We start from the raw sequence: 18,611 nt of genomic DNA, 5'->3' as shown, positions 1-18,611 counted from the left end.
TTGCAGCTCTCACTTCCAAATAATATTTCACATAGATCAAAACAAAGAACTGGCTACATCATGACCAATAATATACTTCTAGATATATCAGAATCATAAAAGGTTATTAGTTTTAATTGCAAATGTTTACATAGAAACATTATATAAGAAAATATCTTATAAAACTTGAATAAGATTATTTTTATGCTAAGGATCTAATTCATCTTCAAATTAGAAGTTTAGAAAGAGACCCCACCCCCAGTTATGAGGCTCTCTGTTGCTTGAGAGCTGGAAGTAAAAGTGGATAAAAGCATGAACCACAAAGTCTCACCTCAATCACAAACTCACCAGGTGGACTTGGGCAAACCAGTATTCTCTATAACCTCAAGCCTCCAACAGAAGCTAATACTAGCCTACCTTAGACAGTTGTTGCATAGAATACTAGTAAGTATATTTGAAGTGCTTTAACACTAAGAGTGCCATATTTATCCCGTAATTTTAATTGTTTAAGCTTTCCCATGTAGCATGGTTTCCATGAATCATCTGGATGAATTTCTTACCCTGTAGAGGACACACAGATAATTTTGCTCACTTGTGCCCAATGCTGTTGTGGCACTCTGCAATATTTATGACTTAACATGTTAGGAGCATTTAGGAATGCAGAGCCCGCCCTGCCTTTGTCCCATGTCATCATTTGTTCCACCTCTGCCATTCTCCACCCCATCTTCTTTTTCCCCAGTTCTGTTGAAGGCCAGAATCAACAAGGGCTAAAAGTTGCAACATGGTGATATACCATTTCTGGAAAGTCTATGATCTCCCAGTTGTACAATTCTATAATTATCCATACTTTTTAAAATTCCAAACATTACAAGAAAGCCAGTAGGTCACACATGCTTTTTTAAGTTCTATTTTCAGAAGGAAAGGCAGGATAGAAATATTTAAGAGCCAGTAAATATAAACACTTGTTTGTGGAGGGCTGCCTTAGTTTATGCCCCACTGCTTCTTTATAAGCTACTACTGGAAGACGTAGGTCTCACACTGCATATGTTAAGCCCAGAACAAGCACAGCACCAAGCTTTAGAAAGCCACAGACAATACTCCTCCCCAGGATACACAAATCTTTGTGGGATCTCTCAAAGAGGTGGTGCCACCATTTTTTCTACCCTGCTTCAGAACCAGCAGGAACTAACCTAGTGATGTGTTAGTTCTGGGAAAGGGATCCACAGAAACCATGCAAGTCTATTTAGCATTCAGGTTTTAAAAACTGCTTACTAAATAACAAAACCACATGGCTGCTTCCCCTCATTTATGCCCATACAGAAACTTCCATCTCAAGATCAAGAATAAGGGTTCCTAAGGCAATGAACTTGCCTTAAGGCTCTGAGTCCATTAGGAAAATTTTACAACTTAAAAAAAAGATAATAGGAATCATTGTTCAAGGGCAAAGCGCATCATGTTTTCTATGTGTGAAACTCCAGATTTCATTCTCAGCACCTCTACTTCCAAAAATTTGAAGAGCTGCACACTGCCTGTTAGGGTTAGCAGGTTTAAGCTACTCTATTTATGCAAAATAATGTAAGACAGACTATTGGATAACATACAGCAGTTAATATGCCCAACACTGGTGGAATGCTGCACCTTTTTAATTACACCTTGTACCTGTACTGCTCACATCCTTACTTTCTTACACTTTGGCAGCAGGGAATTGATTGGTAGAGACTGTACCAACTAGGGTTGATACACTAGCCAACTGTGGCTACTGTATCACTTGACTGCCTATTTTTACTTTTTTTTACTTTTCTAAGCACAGTAAGAATTCTGAGTGCTAGGCTAAATCACAAGCAACATATACATTATATTAGAGTCAGCATTAGTACTTTTGAAAGGTCCCCCGAAACTCTAAAGATGTATTATATCACGCAAAACTACCCTAACGATGAAGTTCCATAGATACATAATCTTTATACTCCAGTCTCCAAGTCAGGGATGTGCATCTTGTGGCCCTCCAGATCCTTTGGCCTGCAGCTCCCATCATCCCTCATATTGGCTATGCTGGCTTGGGCTAATGGGAGTTGTAGGCCAAAACATCTGGAAGGCCACAAATTGCCTGCCCCTGATCCAGAGACACAACTGCACCAGAGCTTTTCAGCAGCACTGCCCTCCCCCACTCTTCCCACAACCTACTCCAATAAACTATTCCTGAAGCTTAGGAGATCTTACAGAGCAACATTCAATAGGAGCACTCACTGAAAGGAGAAATGAGGAGCCCCTTCATGCACACACAAAAGCACTTTGGGTGCAGGCAAAGTGCTGTCTAGATCCCAGCCTTAGTTCATGAGAGATGGCAAAAGTACAGTAGAACCTAAGAGACTAGCCTGTTTACTACAGTGTTAACTTTCACAGGAAACAGACTACTCTGAGAAGACAGATCATGCGAGTCTTGCATCACTGAAGATCCAAGGCTACATTAAAATTTTTGAGTCTTAAACATGTCTAAGACTGTGCTGCAAGGACAGTTTTTCATATTTTGGAACCCACAAATCTACTTCAGTTACTTTCAAACTGCGTTCCAGGAACCACTATTCTTCAGAAGCATATTAGTGATCTTCAACCAGAAGATCAGTAATGACAAAACAGCTTAACCAATACCCTCCAATCTTCCACTGCAACGTTCAGCTGCAATGTATTCTAGATCAGTCTCTAAGTGGGTCAGCATTGAAGTCCAACAGGTTGGCCAGTGGATCTACATAAACTGAGACCTAGTTCTCACAAAGAGGAGCTGAGAAGGTAAATCTAAATTGGGCTGTAGCACTTCAGACTGCAGGTCAGGATTCACCTGAAATATTTGAGATGAAAAAAGTAAGGCACATTTAGTATAATTTAAATGTTATATTATGTAGACATTTTTACGGGAATACTTGTAAAAATTTAAAGACAACAGCGTGTACTTCCCTTACATTGTTTACATGTAAGGGAGAAAAAATCAAAGGTACTGAAAACTGCTGACACACTAATAAATTTTACCAACCCAAAGAACTGTGCATGGTACACTGACAACCACTCATATATTTTAACAGAGTTCAACTCTCTTCTACTAAGGTTGTTGGGGCACCTTCAGTTTTACTGTCACTATTAGTTCCATTTTACTCTGAGACATACATGTCAGTGACATTCTCTCACATGCTTGCTAGAGATAATGGTGGTCCCACACGGACCTACAGCCCAGTTGGAATCCACCTAGAGCCTTCAATGTGGTAATTCCCTCTGTGGAACTCCTTCCTTCAGAATATAAGGCACTAACATGGTTTTGTTTCTGGCATCTGCTGAAGACATTTCTATTTCAACAACCTTTCCCTGAATGACCAGCCACGGTTTTTATTGGTATTAGGGTTTCTTTTAAACCTTTTAATACTGTTTTATTCCTTTTATCATTTACAGCTCTAGAATCTGTTTAGATGTTGAGAGGTATATAAATGTCGTAAATAAATGAATAATTCACCTGAAAAACAGTACAACTTTGAAAGTGCCAAGCTTGCCTAAGACAGCTTCGGCTATTGGGAGGAATGTAATGTAATAAATAAATAAATATTGTATTTGCCATTGGCATACATTCATTTTTTTGCAAATGAACTTATGAACGAAACATTTTCTGCCCCACATCACAGGACACAGATTTACCCTATCTGCTGCTTGTAAGAACTAGCCCTGAGTGTGGGCCACAGAACGTTCCTCAGAATCCTTTACAATGCACTGTTCCCATCATAGACATCTGAATGAAGAAAGATTTCCTGGAGTTCAAAAGTTTGAGAACAACTGGCCTACTTCCAAAGATGCATTCAGCTGACTAAAATAGTTTAATACATGGACAATACCACTAAAAAAAGTCAAATCATTTATAGGTAAAAATTGGTGCCCCAATAACCCATTCTTTGGATTCTAGCTCTTATTAGAAGGAATAAAAGTAGATTTTTCCATCTTCTATTTCTTCCTATTGCTGGAAGTAATTAGAATGACGAAGAATAATGGATTTATCAGTCTCCATTTCTAAGTCCCTGACACTTGTTCAGTCATTCAGTCGTGTCCGACTCTTCGTGACCCCATGGACCATAGCACGCCAGGCCTTCCTGTCCTCCGCTCTCTCCCGGAGCGTGCTCAAGTTCATATTCATTGCATCAGTGATGCTATCTAGCCATCTCATCCTCTGCCGTCCCCTTCTCCTTTTGCCTTCAGTTTTTCCCAGCATTCCAGAGAGTTTTCTCTTCGCATTAGGTGGCCAAAATATTGGAGCTTCAGCTTCAGTATCTGTCCTTCCAATGAGCACTCAGGGTTGATTTCCTTTAGGATGGACTGATTGGACCTCCTTGCAGTCCAGGGGACTCGTAAGAGTCTTCTCCAGCACCACAGTTCGAAAGCATCAATTCTTCGGCGCTCAGCCTTCCTTATAGTCCAGCTCTCACAGCCATACATTACTACTGGGAAAACCATAGCTTTGAATAGACGGACATTTGTCGGCAAGGTGATGTCTCTGCTTCTTACTATGCTGTCTAGGTTTGCCATAGCTTTCCTCCCAAGGAGCAAGCGTCTTTTAATTTCATGGCTACAGTCACCGTCTGCCGTGATCTTGGAGCCCAAGAAAGTAAAATCTGTCACTGCTTCCATTTCTTCCCCTTCTATATGCCAGGAAGTGATGGGGCCAGATGCCATGATCTTCGTTTTTTTAATGTTGAGTTTCAAACTAGCTTTTGCACTCTCCTCTTTCACCCTCAACAAGAGGCTCTTGAGATCCTCTTCGCTTTCTGCCATTAGGGTGGTATCATCTGCGTATCGGAGGTTGTTGATCATTCTCCCAGCAATCTTAATTCCAACCTGTGATTCATCCAACCCGGTGTTTCTCATGATGTACTCTGCATATAAGTTAAATAAGCAGGGCGACAATATGCAGCCTTGTCGTACCCCTTTCCCAATTTTGAACCAATCGGTTGTTCCATGTCTGGTTCTTACTGTTGCTTCTTGACCCTCATACAGGTTTCTCAGGAGACAGGTAAGGTGGTCTGGTACTCCCATCACTTTAAGAATTTGCCACAGTTTGTTGTGATCCACACAATCAAAGGCTTTAGCGTAGTCAATGAAGCAGAAATAGATGTTTTTCTGGAATTCTCTTGCTTGCTCCATGATCCAGTGAATGTTCCATGATCCATGAAGGGGTCCCTGACACTAGATTGGTGCAATTTTTGGCAGAGTGTGAATACATAGCTTGAACATATTTAAACTCTTAGCATTACAATTTTATTTTTAATGGGCCTGTGTCCATATTTTTTTTTAAAAAAAACTAATTATAATTTCATTAAGATACATCTATTGTGTGTTACAGCATTAATATTTAGGCATAGAAATTAACATGTACCTTTGTAAGCCTAAAGTTCTCTTTAAAATCACATCTACTCAATTATGTAAAGCACAAGCCAAAATAACACACTGTTCCACCTCATCTGTCTTAAGGCTTTGGCACAAAAACCAGTGCAAAGATTTCCATCTTTTTTTGTTTTTTTAACAGTTTCTTCTCTCAAAAGATCGTATTCCAAGTCATGGTACTGCCCATGGCCAAATGCTTGTCAGGTAGAAAACCATAGAATATACATAAACTGCCATAAAAATGTTGATACAAGCTAACTAGAGCAAATTCAGCAGTTTTACTTCCTTCCAACACACAGGGTTAATGTATTAATTAACTGGCTGTTTACATCCATAGGTAGTGAATACATTGAACAAGGAAGGAGTGGTGTAGGAAACAGCCTTCTACACAGAGTGCAGACTGCAGGTACAGAGGGAACGGCCTCTTACCGCAGAACTGGAGCAAAGCAGAACTGCCACATTTTTCGGGTTTACACAGTCACATTTTATACTCTCTCGCCTTGTAAGAAAGAAAAAATGAAAAAGAGGGTGACTTTCATTTCACCACATATTCATTTCTGGATAGGAACTGTCAAGCCTAAGTCTGACTGACAACGAATAATGACTTCCTAGCAACTAGAGAAAGAAAACAAACACCTGGCCCAAATTCATTGCTCAAGCATATCTTGAGAGGTGAAATTATAACTGAGTGAAAGAGGAGACGGTGAAGAAGTGTGAATCGGTCTCTCTTCCAAACCTTAATCCTCCTTCAGGAATGACAGACAAGAAGCACTTACGAGGAAGGAGCACATCACAAGCCAAGCAGAAAAGGTGGTAGACCAGTTGGGAAATTGCTAGTAAACTCCCTCCTGAGAAACAGACCTCAATTTTTCTGTGTTCCCATACCTGAAGGCAGGTACAAGGCAAAAGAGACCCATTCCGACTTACCTTGTCAATGATGTTTTCGGCTTCATGATCTCCCCCAGCTCCTCGCTGCCTCAGCTCCGACATTTCCCTGCCGTAAGGTCAACAAAACAGCAGCAAGAGCAGGGAGGAAGTAGTATGTATGCGTGCAGGCGACAATTGTCCCTTATACTGGGGGTAATCACAGACTTGAATCCCAAAGATTAGGCCTCTAGCACCTTTCTACATCCCCGTGGACACCTAGAAAGAAACCTGGCAGCTGTGAAAAGCCTACTGCTCTCCACAGCTGGGAGACCCCCAAACAGCTTCCTCCTGCAAAAGAAATAGACCCAGACTAGAAGTCTGTCTTTTAAAAAGCTCGCCAAAGGTAAGCTTAAATGGACAAGCACTTCAAGAGATCCACAAGATCCCTCAAGGGTTTTTCACAGTACCACTAGCGAGGTCCCCAAAACGGGCCACCCTCCTTCAGAAAGAGGCCTTTCTTTGCTAAGTTTCCCTTTCCCCAAACATACGGTCTCCAGGGTAGATTTGCTTCTTGCGGGGGGGGGGGGGGGGAGGATTTAACCAACCCTTTCCAAAGAAGCTCACCCTCCAAAACAGGGCACGTCTTTACACTGGAGACCCACCCACATACATCCCCCCCCACACACACACACACAAATAATAATAATAAAATAGACCCTCAATCCTTTTCCTGGGGGGGGTAAAAAGGGGGACCCTCCCCCAAAATTAACACCCTCCCAAGCAAGCCCACCCCCAGCCTCAAATGAGGCCCCACGACAGACCTTTCCTGCTCCTCCCCAAAATGGGATCTCTAAAACTGGCCTGATATCCTTTCAGAAGGAGCCCCCCCCCCCGGATCCCTCCCACCCACCCACAAACAGCATAGATTTCACCTACCCTAGTCGCCCCCACCCGGTCTTGAGAGGAATCCACACACACCTATGAAAGGTGAAGTTCCCACACCTAATTTCACACGCACACACGCAGCGAGGGGGAGAGAGAGAAAGTCGAGAAGCCCCTCGAATGCTCCCCCAATGCAAGGGGGTGCCCCGAAACCCCGCCGAAGCGTCTGCCGCTCGCTCAGGGCGGGGGTTTAACAACGCCTCCAGGTGAGCGGCTCCCTCCTACACCAAGAAGCGCCGCCGCCGCAGCGTTCCTAGCGCCGCGCGAGGCGCTGCCGCGGCCAATAAAAAGCCAGCGTCACGCGCGAGCGCGGCTCTCCGAGAGAGCGAATGTGCGCGAGAGCGAGGCGCGCGCGCCCCCCCCCGCTCCTCCTCCTCCTCCCCCCCCCCGCCCGCGCTCTCCCTCCAACAGACCCCTCTCCTCGCGCTCGACCGTTCCACCCGGCGCTCGAGCCACGCCCCCTCGTGTGATGCGGTTAGCGCCGCCTCTCTCTCTCTCTCTCTCTCAGTTGGAAGAGAAACGGAGGGAGGGAGGACAGAGAGCGGGAAGAGCTGCGCCGCCGCGGTGGCCTAGCCTGGGAGCGGGAATTTCGAAGCGGCTCCCTGCACCGAGGGCGCCGGTTCGAATCCTGCGCTCGTCGGTTGCGGAGGGCGTATCCTGACTGAGTGGCTGATCGTTGTGACTGCAGACAACAAGAGTAGCACTGAATTTCTCCTCAGTGCTTAAAAAGCTGGTATTAACGCTCCATATAAGCTCCTATTTTCCTGTGCTTTTTCTGGTAATTTGCTGCTGGCAATTCGTTGTTTCTATTTTCTTCTTCTTCTTCTTTTTTGCCTAGTGGGAAGATTTGGATAATGCCCTAGACAGACAGGGTAAAAGCCAACGTAAGTCCTACGTAGAGTAGACCTATTGTAATGAATGGGACTTCAGCTAGTCATGACTAACTTCAATCCTATTCATTTAATGGGTCTACTCTAAGTAGGACTTGTGTTATGGCTTTTACCCATAGCGTGCACATGCATGCGTTACAGTTGCTATGCTTGAGGAATTAAGCCACAGTGCAATCTTAAGCACGTTTACTCAGAGGTTCCACTGACTTCAGTGGAGTTGACTCCCAGGCAAGAGTTGGATTGCTGCCATTGAACTCAGTGAGGCTTACTTCTGAGTAAACGTAGGACTGCACAATTAAGGGTGCAACCCTATGCATGTTTAGACAGAGAAAAGGCCTACAACTCCCAGCATGCCCCAGCCAACAATGGTGGCTGGGGCATGCTGGGAGTTGTAGGCCTTTTCTCTGTCTAAACATGCATAGGGTTGCACCCTAAGGCTGCAATCCTATATGCCCTTATCTGTGAGTCAGTCCCACTGAATTCAGTGGAACTTACTTTTGAGTAGATCTGCAGAGGACTGTGTTGTTAATCTTACTGAGTGGAAGATAGATAAAAGTTGCCGGCATTTGACTTTCTGTTGTTGTTTTAATATGCTGCCCTTCCTCCCAATAGAACCTTGGGTTGTACACAGCATAATAAAAATACATATTACATAACTGAAAACATCGCTATAAAATTAAACTAAGAATGTAAAGTTAATGGAATGGGACCCAAAAGTGAGTCACGGCCAGACTTTTGCTCAGTGGCAGCGTGGCCATTTTCTTTGATGTTATTTAGCTTTTAAACACAAAGAGAGAAAGATGAGAGAAAATTACCCAAGCTCCTGGCTTCTTAATAGCGATATAACTGAGGCAACTTTAAGAGATGCACCTTTTCTCACTCCAGAATAGCAAGCTGAACCTGCAGACATTCCTGCTTCTACGCACCTGTTGCAAATCTGTTGTTCTCCTTTGGATTTGTTCATCCTAGAGCTGACTGGGACTGATGGGAGTTGTAGGCTAAAATATCTGGAGGGCCCCTAGTTGCCCACCCCTGTTTCAATTTGGGATGGCCTCAGACCTACATGTAATGCATGTGCTTTTGACCCCCTTTGACTGACTACTCCAGGCAATAAATGAGATTTGAGTTTGCAAGAGTAGTTCTGTAATTTATGTGTGCTGTCTACTCACTCTCACTCAAACGCATACAATTTCTCTGCAGGCATGCGCACACATGACTTAATGGCCTTTTTAAAGTTACTGAGCTGTTCCTCTGTGAGCAATGCAATTGCAAAATTTGCATACATTTAAGTAAATGAATGTCTGCAAGCCAGCAAAGTCAATTTTTTTCTCTGCTGGGAGAGGAAGTCAACTAATGGCATAATCCTATCCATGTTTAGACAGAAAAAAACGGCCTACAACTCCCAGCATGCCCCAGCCAGCCATCCTGGGAGTTATAGGCTTTTCTCATGTCTAAATATGCATAGGATTGCATCCTAAGCAACTGAATCCTGTGGGTTGGTATAAGTGCCATTGGTACAAGGAGTGATCTACCCCACTTGCCAGAAAGTATCTCCCCTTCCTTCCTTATTAGTGTGACTCGTGCAGATTTGTGCTGGACTTTGGTAGTTGTGTATGGAAAAGGCCTATAAGATGCCTTGTCCCTGGAAAAGCCACAAAAGCCTCATGTGTGTCCTGTGTGCAACCATGATGTTTAGTATTTTAGGATGTTTGCTGCAGTGACTGTTTTATTACCATTATCAATTTTTATTATGTGAGTTTTATCGTTGTGCTTTTGTATTGTTTTTATTACCATATCAGGTCTTTTTTTAATTATGTGACTGTTATTGTTGCACACCACCTTCGGAGGTCTCCTGGCCTGAAAGGTGGCCAAGAAATATTTTAAATAAATAAATGATAGGGAATGTATAATAGGACCAATGTTCATGGTGCTTTACAGAGAGAAAGAGCCAAAAAGATAACTCCCTGACCCAAAGGACTTACAGTTAAATCTTGACAGAGAGAGAGAGAGAGAGAGAGAAAGGGAGAGGAGGGAAGGGAAGGGAGGAACAAGGGATGCACAGGTATATGAAAGGGTCGATATGTGGAGTTTGTTTAGATTTGGTGCAGCATGGTTATTAAAAATGTTGGATTCAAGGGAAGAGTGAGAGGGGCATCACCATTTAACTGTTGTAGGACAGAATTCCTAGGATAAGGGGCAAAAAGGAAGAATAAGAAAGATTTTTCTTAGTCATAATTAGAGAAAACTCATTTAAATCAATGGGACTTAGGACATGATTTAAATGGGTCTCCTCTAAGTATGACTAGATCTGGATCCAGCCCACTGATACCAGTATGTATAATGGGAAATAAGGAGGAGCAAACAAGAAAAGGCTCAGACAGGTGTCAGCATGTCTTTCGCCAAGCAAATTGATATTCTTGGCTTGCAAAAATAGCTCATCACCTCCATGAGTTCCTGGAAGTTTTGCCAAGTTCCTGAAAGTAGCCCAGAAGGATTTCAGGGTGGAAAAGTAGCTTAAGAGTTCCACAAAGGAAACTGATTGTTTCTTTTAATTGATTGGCATCAACCCCCAAATGCAAAGTACAATGCAAATAAGAACATGAGAAGAACCGTGCTGGTTCAGGCCAAAGGCATTCTGTTCACACAGTGGCCATCCAGATGTCCCAGTGGGAAACCACGAGCAGGACATAATGCAACAGCATCCTCCTGCTCATGTTCCCCAGGAACTGGTATTCAGGGATATACCGCTCTTAATAGTGGAGGTAATATATAGCCATCAGGACTAGTAGCCTTATCCTCCATGAATTTGTTTAATCCTCTCTTACAGCCATCCAAATTAGTAGCCATCACTACATCTGGTGGTAGCAAATTCCATAGTTTAACTACGCACTTTCTTTTCTCTGTCCTGAATCTCCCACCATTCAGCTTCACCAGATAACCCCAGGTTCTAGTTTTATGAGACAGGGAGCAAAGTGTCTCCCTATCCACTTTCCATCCCACCATACTGAGGAAGACATTCTTCTTACACCCCAATCCTAAAAAGACAAAAAATTACAAGAAGTGCTATTGCTTCTTGTGGAACTTACTTCCAAGTAAGCACGCTTATTTATTTATTTGCAGTATTTATATACCACTCCACATCAAAAGATTTCAGAGCTGTGAACAGCAAAGATAAGAGAATAAAACACCATGTTAAAACAATTAAAACATTTTTAAAAAGAAACAAGTTCTGAGAAACTTAGGATTACAGAACTGATAATTATTAGCCAGCAAAAGGGAATTTGTTTAGTTTGTAAACCTGGTGGCAGGGCTTACAAACTAAAGGGCCAGTCTCTCTCTCTTTAACTGCAGTGAGCTACTTGGGAGACAATAATTGTTTGAAAAGTTTGATAAAAATGCAGATAAGAAGGAGGAGAAGATGATTCCTGGGAACAAAGAACAGAAAGCAAGAGTACTATATAGAAATGTTCTGGGGGAGGAGGATACAGCCATTGTTGGAGACATACGACATTTTTAAAATGTCTTGTTTTCTTGCAAATACGCAATCAGAGCCTGAGAGAGCAGACAAGCGCCCAGATGGAATTTAAAGTCAGAGACCATGGAAGTATTATTAAGGATGGGGGTGGGGCAGCTCAAGGAAGTCCAATATTAACCTAAAAATTAAATTCAAAAGGGATCCCAACTGTATTGAAAAGACACCGTCCATGAATATTACAGAATGGTAGAAGAACTAAACATTCACTGTTCTGGACTCCACCTCTTCACTCTCAGTCCTGCATCCCTTGATCTCCTCAGACATTAGCACTCTGCTTTCCCCACCACAGCAATGCACAGCAAGAAAGGCAGTGGAGTTGGTTGCTGGGTCTTAGAGAAGAGACTGCTCCTCTCCCTCTTCTTTATCCCTGAGTACAACAGAAGTCTTTTGGGCCTGATCATGCTTGGGGGTGCAGGGACTCAACCGCCACCCCAGCCTATCTTTGGGGGGGGGGTTAGGCCACCCCTCTCTTCCAGGATGCCTGTTTAAAGCTCACCCCAAAGCAAACAGCATTCTGAAGGGGCCTCCACCCCTGCCAGCTGCAAAAATGCAGAAATCTGTCTCCTTCACTGCTTACATTCCTACTCTGTTTCCATCTAAACAGGTGTGGTGTGTCAGTAGCTAGTAGCCATCAGCCATGAAAGGCCATTTGAGACAGATCTTCACCTATGAAGGGTGCACTCCTATATATAATTAGAACGAAGAAAGTCCTATGACTCCCAGCATGCCCCAGCCATCTGGCTGGGGCATGCTGGGAGTTGTAGGACCTCTTTTCTGTCTAAAAACATTGGATTGCAGCCTTAGGCTCCAATTGTATGCACCCTTACTTGTGGGTAAAGTCCCACTGAACTTGGTGGGACTTCTTCCCAAGTAAACAGACATTGGATGGGCCTGCACATTATACAGAAGGCTGCAGATGGTTCTCTCTTCACTGGACACGTTAGCATACTCATTAGAACATGAACAACTTTCGCCCAGTCTTGAATCTGCCTTTTTTGGGCAAGGTGATTGAGCGGGTGGTGGCGATGCAGTTGAAGGCACACTTGGAAGAAGCTGATTATCTAGATCCATTTCAGTCGGGCTTCAGGCCTGGGCATGGGACAGAAATGGCCTTGGTCGCCTTGGTGGTTGATATGAGGAGGGCTCTGGATAGGGGTGAATACTCCTTCCTTGTTCTCCTTGACCTCTCAGCGGCTTTTGATCCCGTTGACCACGGTATCCTCCTGGACCGCCTGGAGAGGTTGGGCATTGGAGACACCGTATTATGATGGTTCCGGTCCTTCCTCTCGAGCAGGTACCAGAGGGTAGCACTGGGAGAGGAGCTTTCGGACCCGTGGCCGCTCACTTGTGGGGTGCCACAGGGTTCCATCCTTTCCCCGATGCTATTTAACACCTATGTGAAGCCGCTGGGGGCTATCATCGGGAGGTTTGGGGTGCGATGTCATCAGTATGTGGATGACACGCAGCTCTACCTCTCATTCAAATTTTCACCAAGGTTGGCCGCAGAATCCCTGTCCAAACGTCTGGAGACGGTGAGTGGCTGGATGGGGAGAAATAAGCTGAAGCTGAACCCTGACAAGACCGAGGTACTTCTGGTGGGAGACAAGAGGAGGCTGGGGGATGTTGACCTGGTGTTCAGTGGGGTACGGTTACCCTTGAAAAACCAGATCCGCAGCTTGGGGGTCATCTTAGACTCCCAGCTGTCCATGGAGGCTCAGGTGTCAGCTGTGAGCCGGACAGCGCTGTACCAACTCCATCTGATACGGCGGCTGCGCCCCTACCTTCCCGACCATCTGCTCCCATCGGTAGTACATGCCCTGGTCTCCTCTCATTTAGACTACTGTAATGCACTCTATGTGGGGTTACCCTTGAAGATGTTTCGGAAGCTGCAGCTGGTACAGAACGCAGCGGCTCGCCTGATTAAAGGCAGCCGCCAGCGAGATCACATCGCTCCAGTGCTGAAGGAGCTGCACTGGCTACCAGTTGTTTTCCGGGCCAAATTCAAGGTGTTGGTTTTGACCTTTAAAACCCTATATGGTTCCAGCCCAGCCTATCTTAAGGAGCGCCTCCAGCAGCACCAGACAGGCCACTTAACAAGATCAGCCTCGGATGGCCTTCTCTCTGTCCCATCAGCCAGGACAGCTAGGCTGGTGAGGGAGAGGGCCTTCTCTGTGGTGGCCTCCATTCTGTGAAACTCCCTCCCTAGGGAACTCCGCCATGCCCCCTCTTTAATGAGCTTCTGCCATGCATTAAAAACATGGTTGTTCAGGCAGGCATTTGGGGTGGGCTAGGGTAATTTTAGAAATGTGATGTTTCTAATGTTGAATTTTATTGTGTAAACTGTTTTTATTATTGTACGTCGCCGAGAGTGGCTGGGTGACCGGCCAGATGGGCGATTAATACATTAAATAAATAAATAAATAAGCAAGCAAGCAAGCTACTTCCCAGTAATGTTACTTTCCTCGGGTGGCAAAACACTGATTAATTTGAAAGCAAAATCTTCTTTATTTGTTTTAGATGTTTATTAACCACTTTCCCAAAGCTCAAAGTAGTAAACAATAAACAAACAAGATATATAAAATAGATACAAACTAGTGGGAGCTACAACAAAAAGTTTCAGTGTAGAATGTTCCTGTTCAGGGTGCCAGCCAGCCATACCTTCTTTCAGGATGCTCCAATCCATTTCCCCTCTTCTTTCCTAACAGACAGTCAACATTCTGTGGCTACTGAGCATATTCATCTCTCATTGGGCCATTTGAGAGAGTTCCTCCTTAGTTCCCCACAAATATGTTTTCTATTTTCTGGAAACCTTGGGTTTACCCTGCACATGCTTATTTCTCAGCAGACCTGTTTGGCTACATAGATGTCATATCTCAGCACTTAGTTTACTATTAGTATATTGCTGATGATGAAGATTTTGTTGTTAATCATAATCATAAATAATACACCACCCACAGAACAGAGTCAGTTGAAACCTTGCTGGAAAAGAAAAGGTTTGCATCTCCTACTGAATCCCAGTAAGGATTTAGGTTTTCCTAATTCATCAGGTATTCAGTGCTAATATTTGGGGGCCACTGTGGTAAAGGCCGTGCTTTTAGGTTCTACCATTATTCCTTCCTGCAAAGATGGAGAGATGAGAAATGCCAACTGGACAGATCGCAGTTGGTTCATGGGCTTATATTGAAGACACAAGAAAGATGATGATGATGATGATTGATGGTGATAAATGCATATCTTGCCCTTCAAATATTTGCCCCCCACGACAGCCTCTATCCAGCACCCTACTTTCAGTTGCCACTTAGCATGATCCTTAATGTAATATAAACATATCACCTATTTTACTATTACTTGTCATTGTATTGTCTTTGCCTCTGGAACTGTTGTGAAACAGAGCTATATTCTGTTCCACCCAATCTTCTGCACTGATCTGATGTGCCCAGCTGGCTGAGTGCTTGGGGAGCAGAAAGGTGCTGGTTCTAATGCTGTTACAGGAGAATTGTGAGGGACTGAGTCAGGTGGAAGGACCAGAGCTCAGTGGCAGAGAGCACCTGCTTTGCATGCAGAAGGTCGCAGGTTCAATCCCTGGCATCTCCAATTAAAAAGATCAGAGAACAAATGATGGCAAAGATCTGTCTGAGACCCTGAAGAACCACAGCTAGTTAGGGATGGATGAACCTGTCAGTTTCACTTTCTTCTGCATTCAATTTTTTAAAAATGTATAAGTTCTTTCCATCTCCAGTAGGAATACATTTGTGAATTTTGGTAAATTCTTATAAAAAATCAACTGAAATTAAATTCTCACCGATCTGCAGCAGCCAAATTCAATAGGAACATAGAGAGAACCATGTTGTGCCTGCCTGCCATATAGCTGTCAAAGATGAGGAGTCTGTCAGAAAAAAAGAGCTGGCAACCCTAATTCAGTCCCACAAACATGGCTGAATCCACTGGGATTCAAACACAGACTTGTAAGATCAAAGCACTCAAAGCCCTGTGCCTGGTTTCTCCCACATTTGACTTTTTTTAAAAAAATCTCCAAGTCTTTAACTTCGGAATATGAAGAAATTTGCAACGTTTCAGAAGATTCCTCTCAAAAACTAACTGAAACAAAATTCTCACCCATCCCTACTGCTAGTTGGAGTAGATGCTACTGTGCTAGATGGACAAATCATCTGATGTGGGATAGGGCAGCTTCCGATGTTCCCTGTACAGAATGAGGCACTCTGACTTCAATGGACATTGGCATGTCTAATGGTGCACAGATTCAGTATCAGAGGCCAACCAAGAATGAGAAATGTTTTCAAAATCCAGGCCAGCAATGCATGCCTTTGCAGAATCATATCAGGGATAGAATCAGCTACAGTAGAATCCACTTCCAATGGGGTTACTGAGGCCAACCCTCTAATCGCCTTAGATCCATGAGCAGAAGCAATCTATGACTTGTCTAGTTAACACCAGGGATCTCTCATGGTAAGAACATAAGAAGAGCCCTGCTGGATCAGACCAAGGGTCCGTCTGCTTCAGAATTCTGTCCACACAGTGGCCAACCACCTGCCCATAGGAAACCCACATGCAGAACATGAATGCAACAGCGCCCTCTCATCCATGTTCCCCAGCAACTGGTGTATATAGACATCCTGCCTCTGATACTGGAGCTATATAGCCATCATTTCTAGGAGCCATCGGTAGCCTTCTCCATGAATTTGTCCGATCCCCTTTTAAAGCCATCCAAATTGGTGGCCATCACTACATGTTGTGGAAGCAAATTCCAAAGTTTATGCATGGCATGAAGAAGTACTTTCTTTTATCTGTCTTGACCCTCCCACCAATCAGCTTCATGGGATGACTCCTCGTTCAAGTATTATGAGAGAGGGAGAAAAATGTTTCCCTATCCACTTTCTCTCTATCCACATCATGCAAAAATGTCCCGCCATCCACACCATGCATAATTTTGTACACCTCTATCATGTCTCCCCTTACACTTTTTCTAAGCTAAGTAGTCCCAGCTGTTGTAAGCTGGGAAGCCCACCCCAGGGGGGAGGGGGAGGGGGAGAGGGAACTGTGTATGAAAAAAAGAAAGGAAGCCCATGATAAATTTGGCATTGAAATGAGAAAGCTCTCTCTGAAAGAAGAACTTGAACCCCTGCCGAAAAATGTTATTGCACATTTAATGAGATGAGATGCATGCCAAAATACAAACACCAGATCTTAAGACAAAGAGCAACAATTATGGAGAGGCGTCAGAGCTACAGACAGCTGACTCTAGGATGATCAGGTGATCCGATTAGGTGGAATGTGAATATGTGAACAAATGAAAGCAAACAGCAATAGGAGCAGGTGTTGGGCAACACAGAGGAAGAAACAGAAGATAAGAAGAGCCCTGCTGGATCAGACCAAGGGTCCATCTAGTCCAACATTCACACAGTGGCCAATCAGCTGTCGACCAGGAACCCACAAGCAGGGCATGAGCGCAACATCACCCTCCTGCCCATGTTCCCCAGCAACTCATGTACATAGGCTGATTGCCTCTGGTATTGGAGGTAGCACATAGCCATCAGGACTAATAGCCATTGATAGCCTTTTCCTCCAAGAATTTGTCCAGCCTCCTTTTAAAGCCATCCAAATTGGTGGCCATCACCACATGCTGTGGAAACGAAGATGCACTCATAAGATTGCACTCATAAAGCCCACTGACAGGTATCCCTTCTCATCCATGTGGGAACAAATGATGCTGCCAAGTGGAGCTGCGAAGAAATCACATCAGACTTTGAAGCTTTGGGAAGGAAACTCAAGAACTTTGGGGCCCAGATAGTTTTTTCATCCATCCTTCCAGTAGTTAGAAGAGGGATAGAAAGGGAATGAAAAACACTCGGGTGAATGAATGACTACGAAGGTGGCGCCGACGAGAGAGATTTGGATTCTGGGACCACGGGCTATACTTCCTGGAAGATGGGCTGTTGGCAAGGGACGGGTTGCAACTCACAAAGGATGGGAAGAATGTGTTAGGCCACAGCATGAAGAACTTCATCAGGAGGGCTTTAAACTGAATCCTCCGGGGAAGGGAGATGTAAAGTTGGGGGTAACAATGGACGTAGGCTCATGCACTGCAATGGAGAGAACAGCTCTAATAGCGTCCAGTAATAGTCTTCAGACACATGTAGGAAGAAAGCCAGACTATGAAGCACATGGTCTTCGATGTCTATATACTAATGCCCAGAGTATGGGAAACAAACAGAACGAACTTGAACTCTTAATACTAGAGGGAAATTATGACTTGATAGGACCCCTTCATGGATCACTGCCTTCTTGTGGCGAAGGGGCTTGCGTAACTCAGTGAAGCCATAAGCTATGCCGTGCAGGGCCACCCAAGACGGACAGGTCATGGCAGAGAGTTCTGACAAAATGTGGTCCACTGGAGAAGGAAATGGCAACCCACTCCAGTATTCTTGCCAAGAAAACCCCATGGAACGTATCACAAGGCTAAAAGATAAGACGCCGGAAGATGAGCCTCTCAGGTCAGAAGGTGTCCAATATACTACTGGGGAAGAGCAGAGGGAATTTCCAAGTAGCACCAGAAAGAGTGAAGCGGCTGGGCCAAAGCCGAAAGGACACTCAGCTGTGGATGTGTCTGGTGGTGAAAAGAAAATCCGATGCTGTAAAGAACAATATTGTTTGGGAACCTGGAATGTCAGATCAATGAATCAAGGTAAGCTGGAGGTGGTGAAACATGAGATGGCAAGATTGAACATCAACATCTTGAGAATCAGCAAACTAAAATGGACAAGCATGGACAAATTTAATTCAGGTGACCATCATATCTACTACTGTGGGCAAGAATCCCTTAGAAGAAATGGAGTAGCACTCATAGTCAACAAAAGGGTGGGAAAAGTAGTACTGGGGTACAATCTCAAAAACGATAGAATTATCTCAGTACAAATCCAAGGCAAACCATTCAACATCACAGTAATTCAAGTCTATGCCCCAACCAC

General features: G+C 44.1%; 1 protein-coding gene across 2 annotated transcripts in view; it reads right to left on the bottom strand.

Annotated features, from left to right (window-relative positions):
• CDS1 (CDP-diacylglycerol synthase 1) overlaps positions 1 to 6,512 on the bottom strand; it is a 44,395-nt gene extending 37,883 nt beyond the window's left edge. The window contains exon 1 of one of the 2 annotated variants that reach the window (XM_084855551.1): positions 6,319 to 6,512. In XM_084855551.1, coding sequence (XP_084711677.1) covers positions 6,319 to 6,381 — 63 coding nt within the window. In that variant the 5' untranslated portion in view covers positions 6,382 to 6,512. The remainder of the gene's footprint in view (positions 1 to 6,318) is intronic. The other variant, XM_084855550.1, reaches the window with a different exon arrangement.
• Positions 6,513 to 18,611: the final 12,099 nt, after the last annotated feature.

Source organism: Heloderma suspectum, chromosome 5, assembly GCF_057233095.1.
Source record: "Heloderma suspectum isolate Gila_16-S chromosome 5, 16-S_ref, whole genome shotgun sequence".
NCBI lineage: Eukaryota > Metazoa > Chordata > Lepidosauria > Squamata > Helodermatidae > Heloderma > Heloderma suspectum.
Note: the sequence above shows the minus strand (reverse complement) of the source record. Positions and strands in the feature narration are given on the sequence as shown.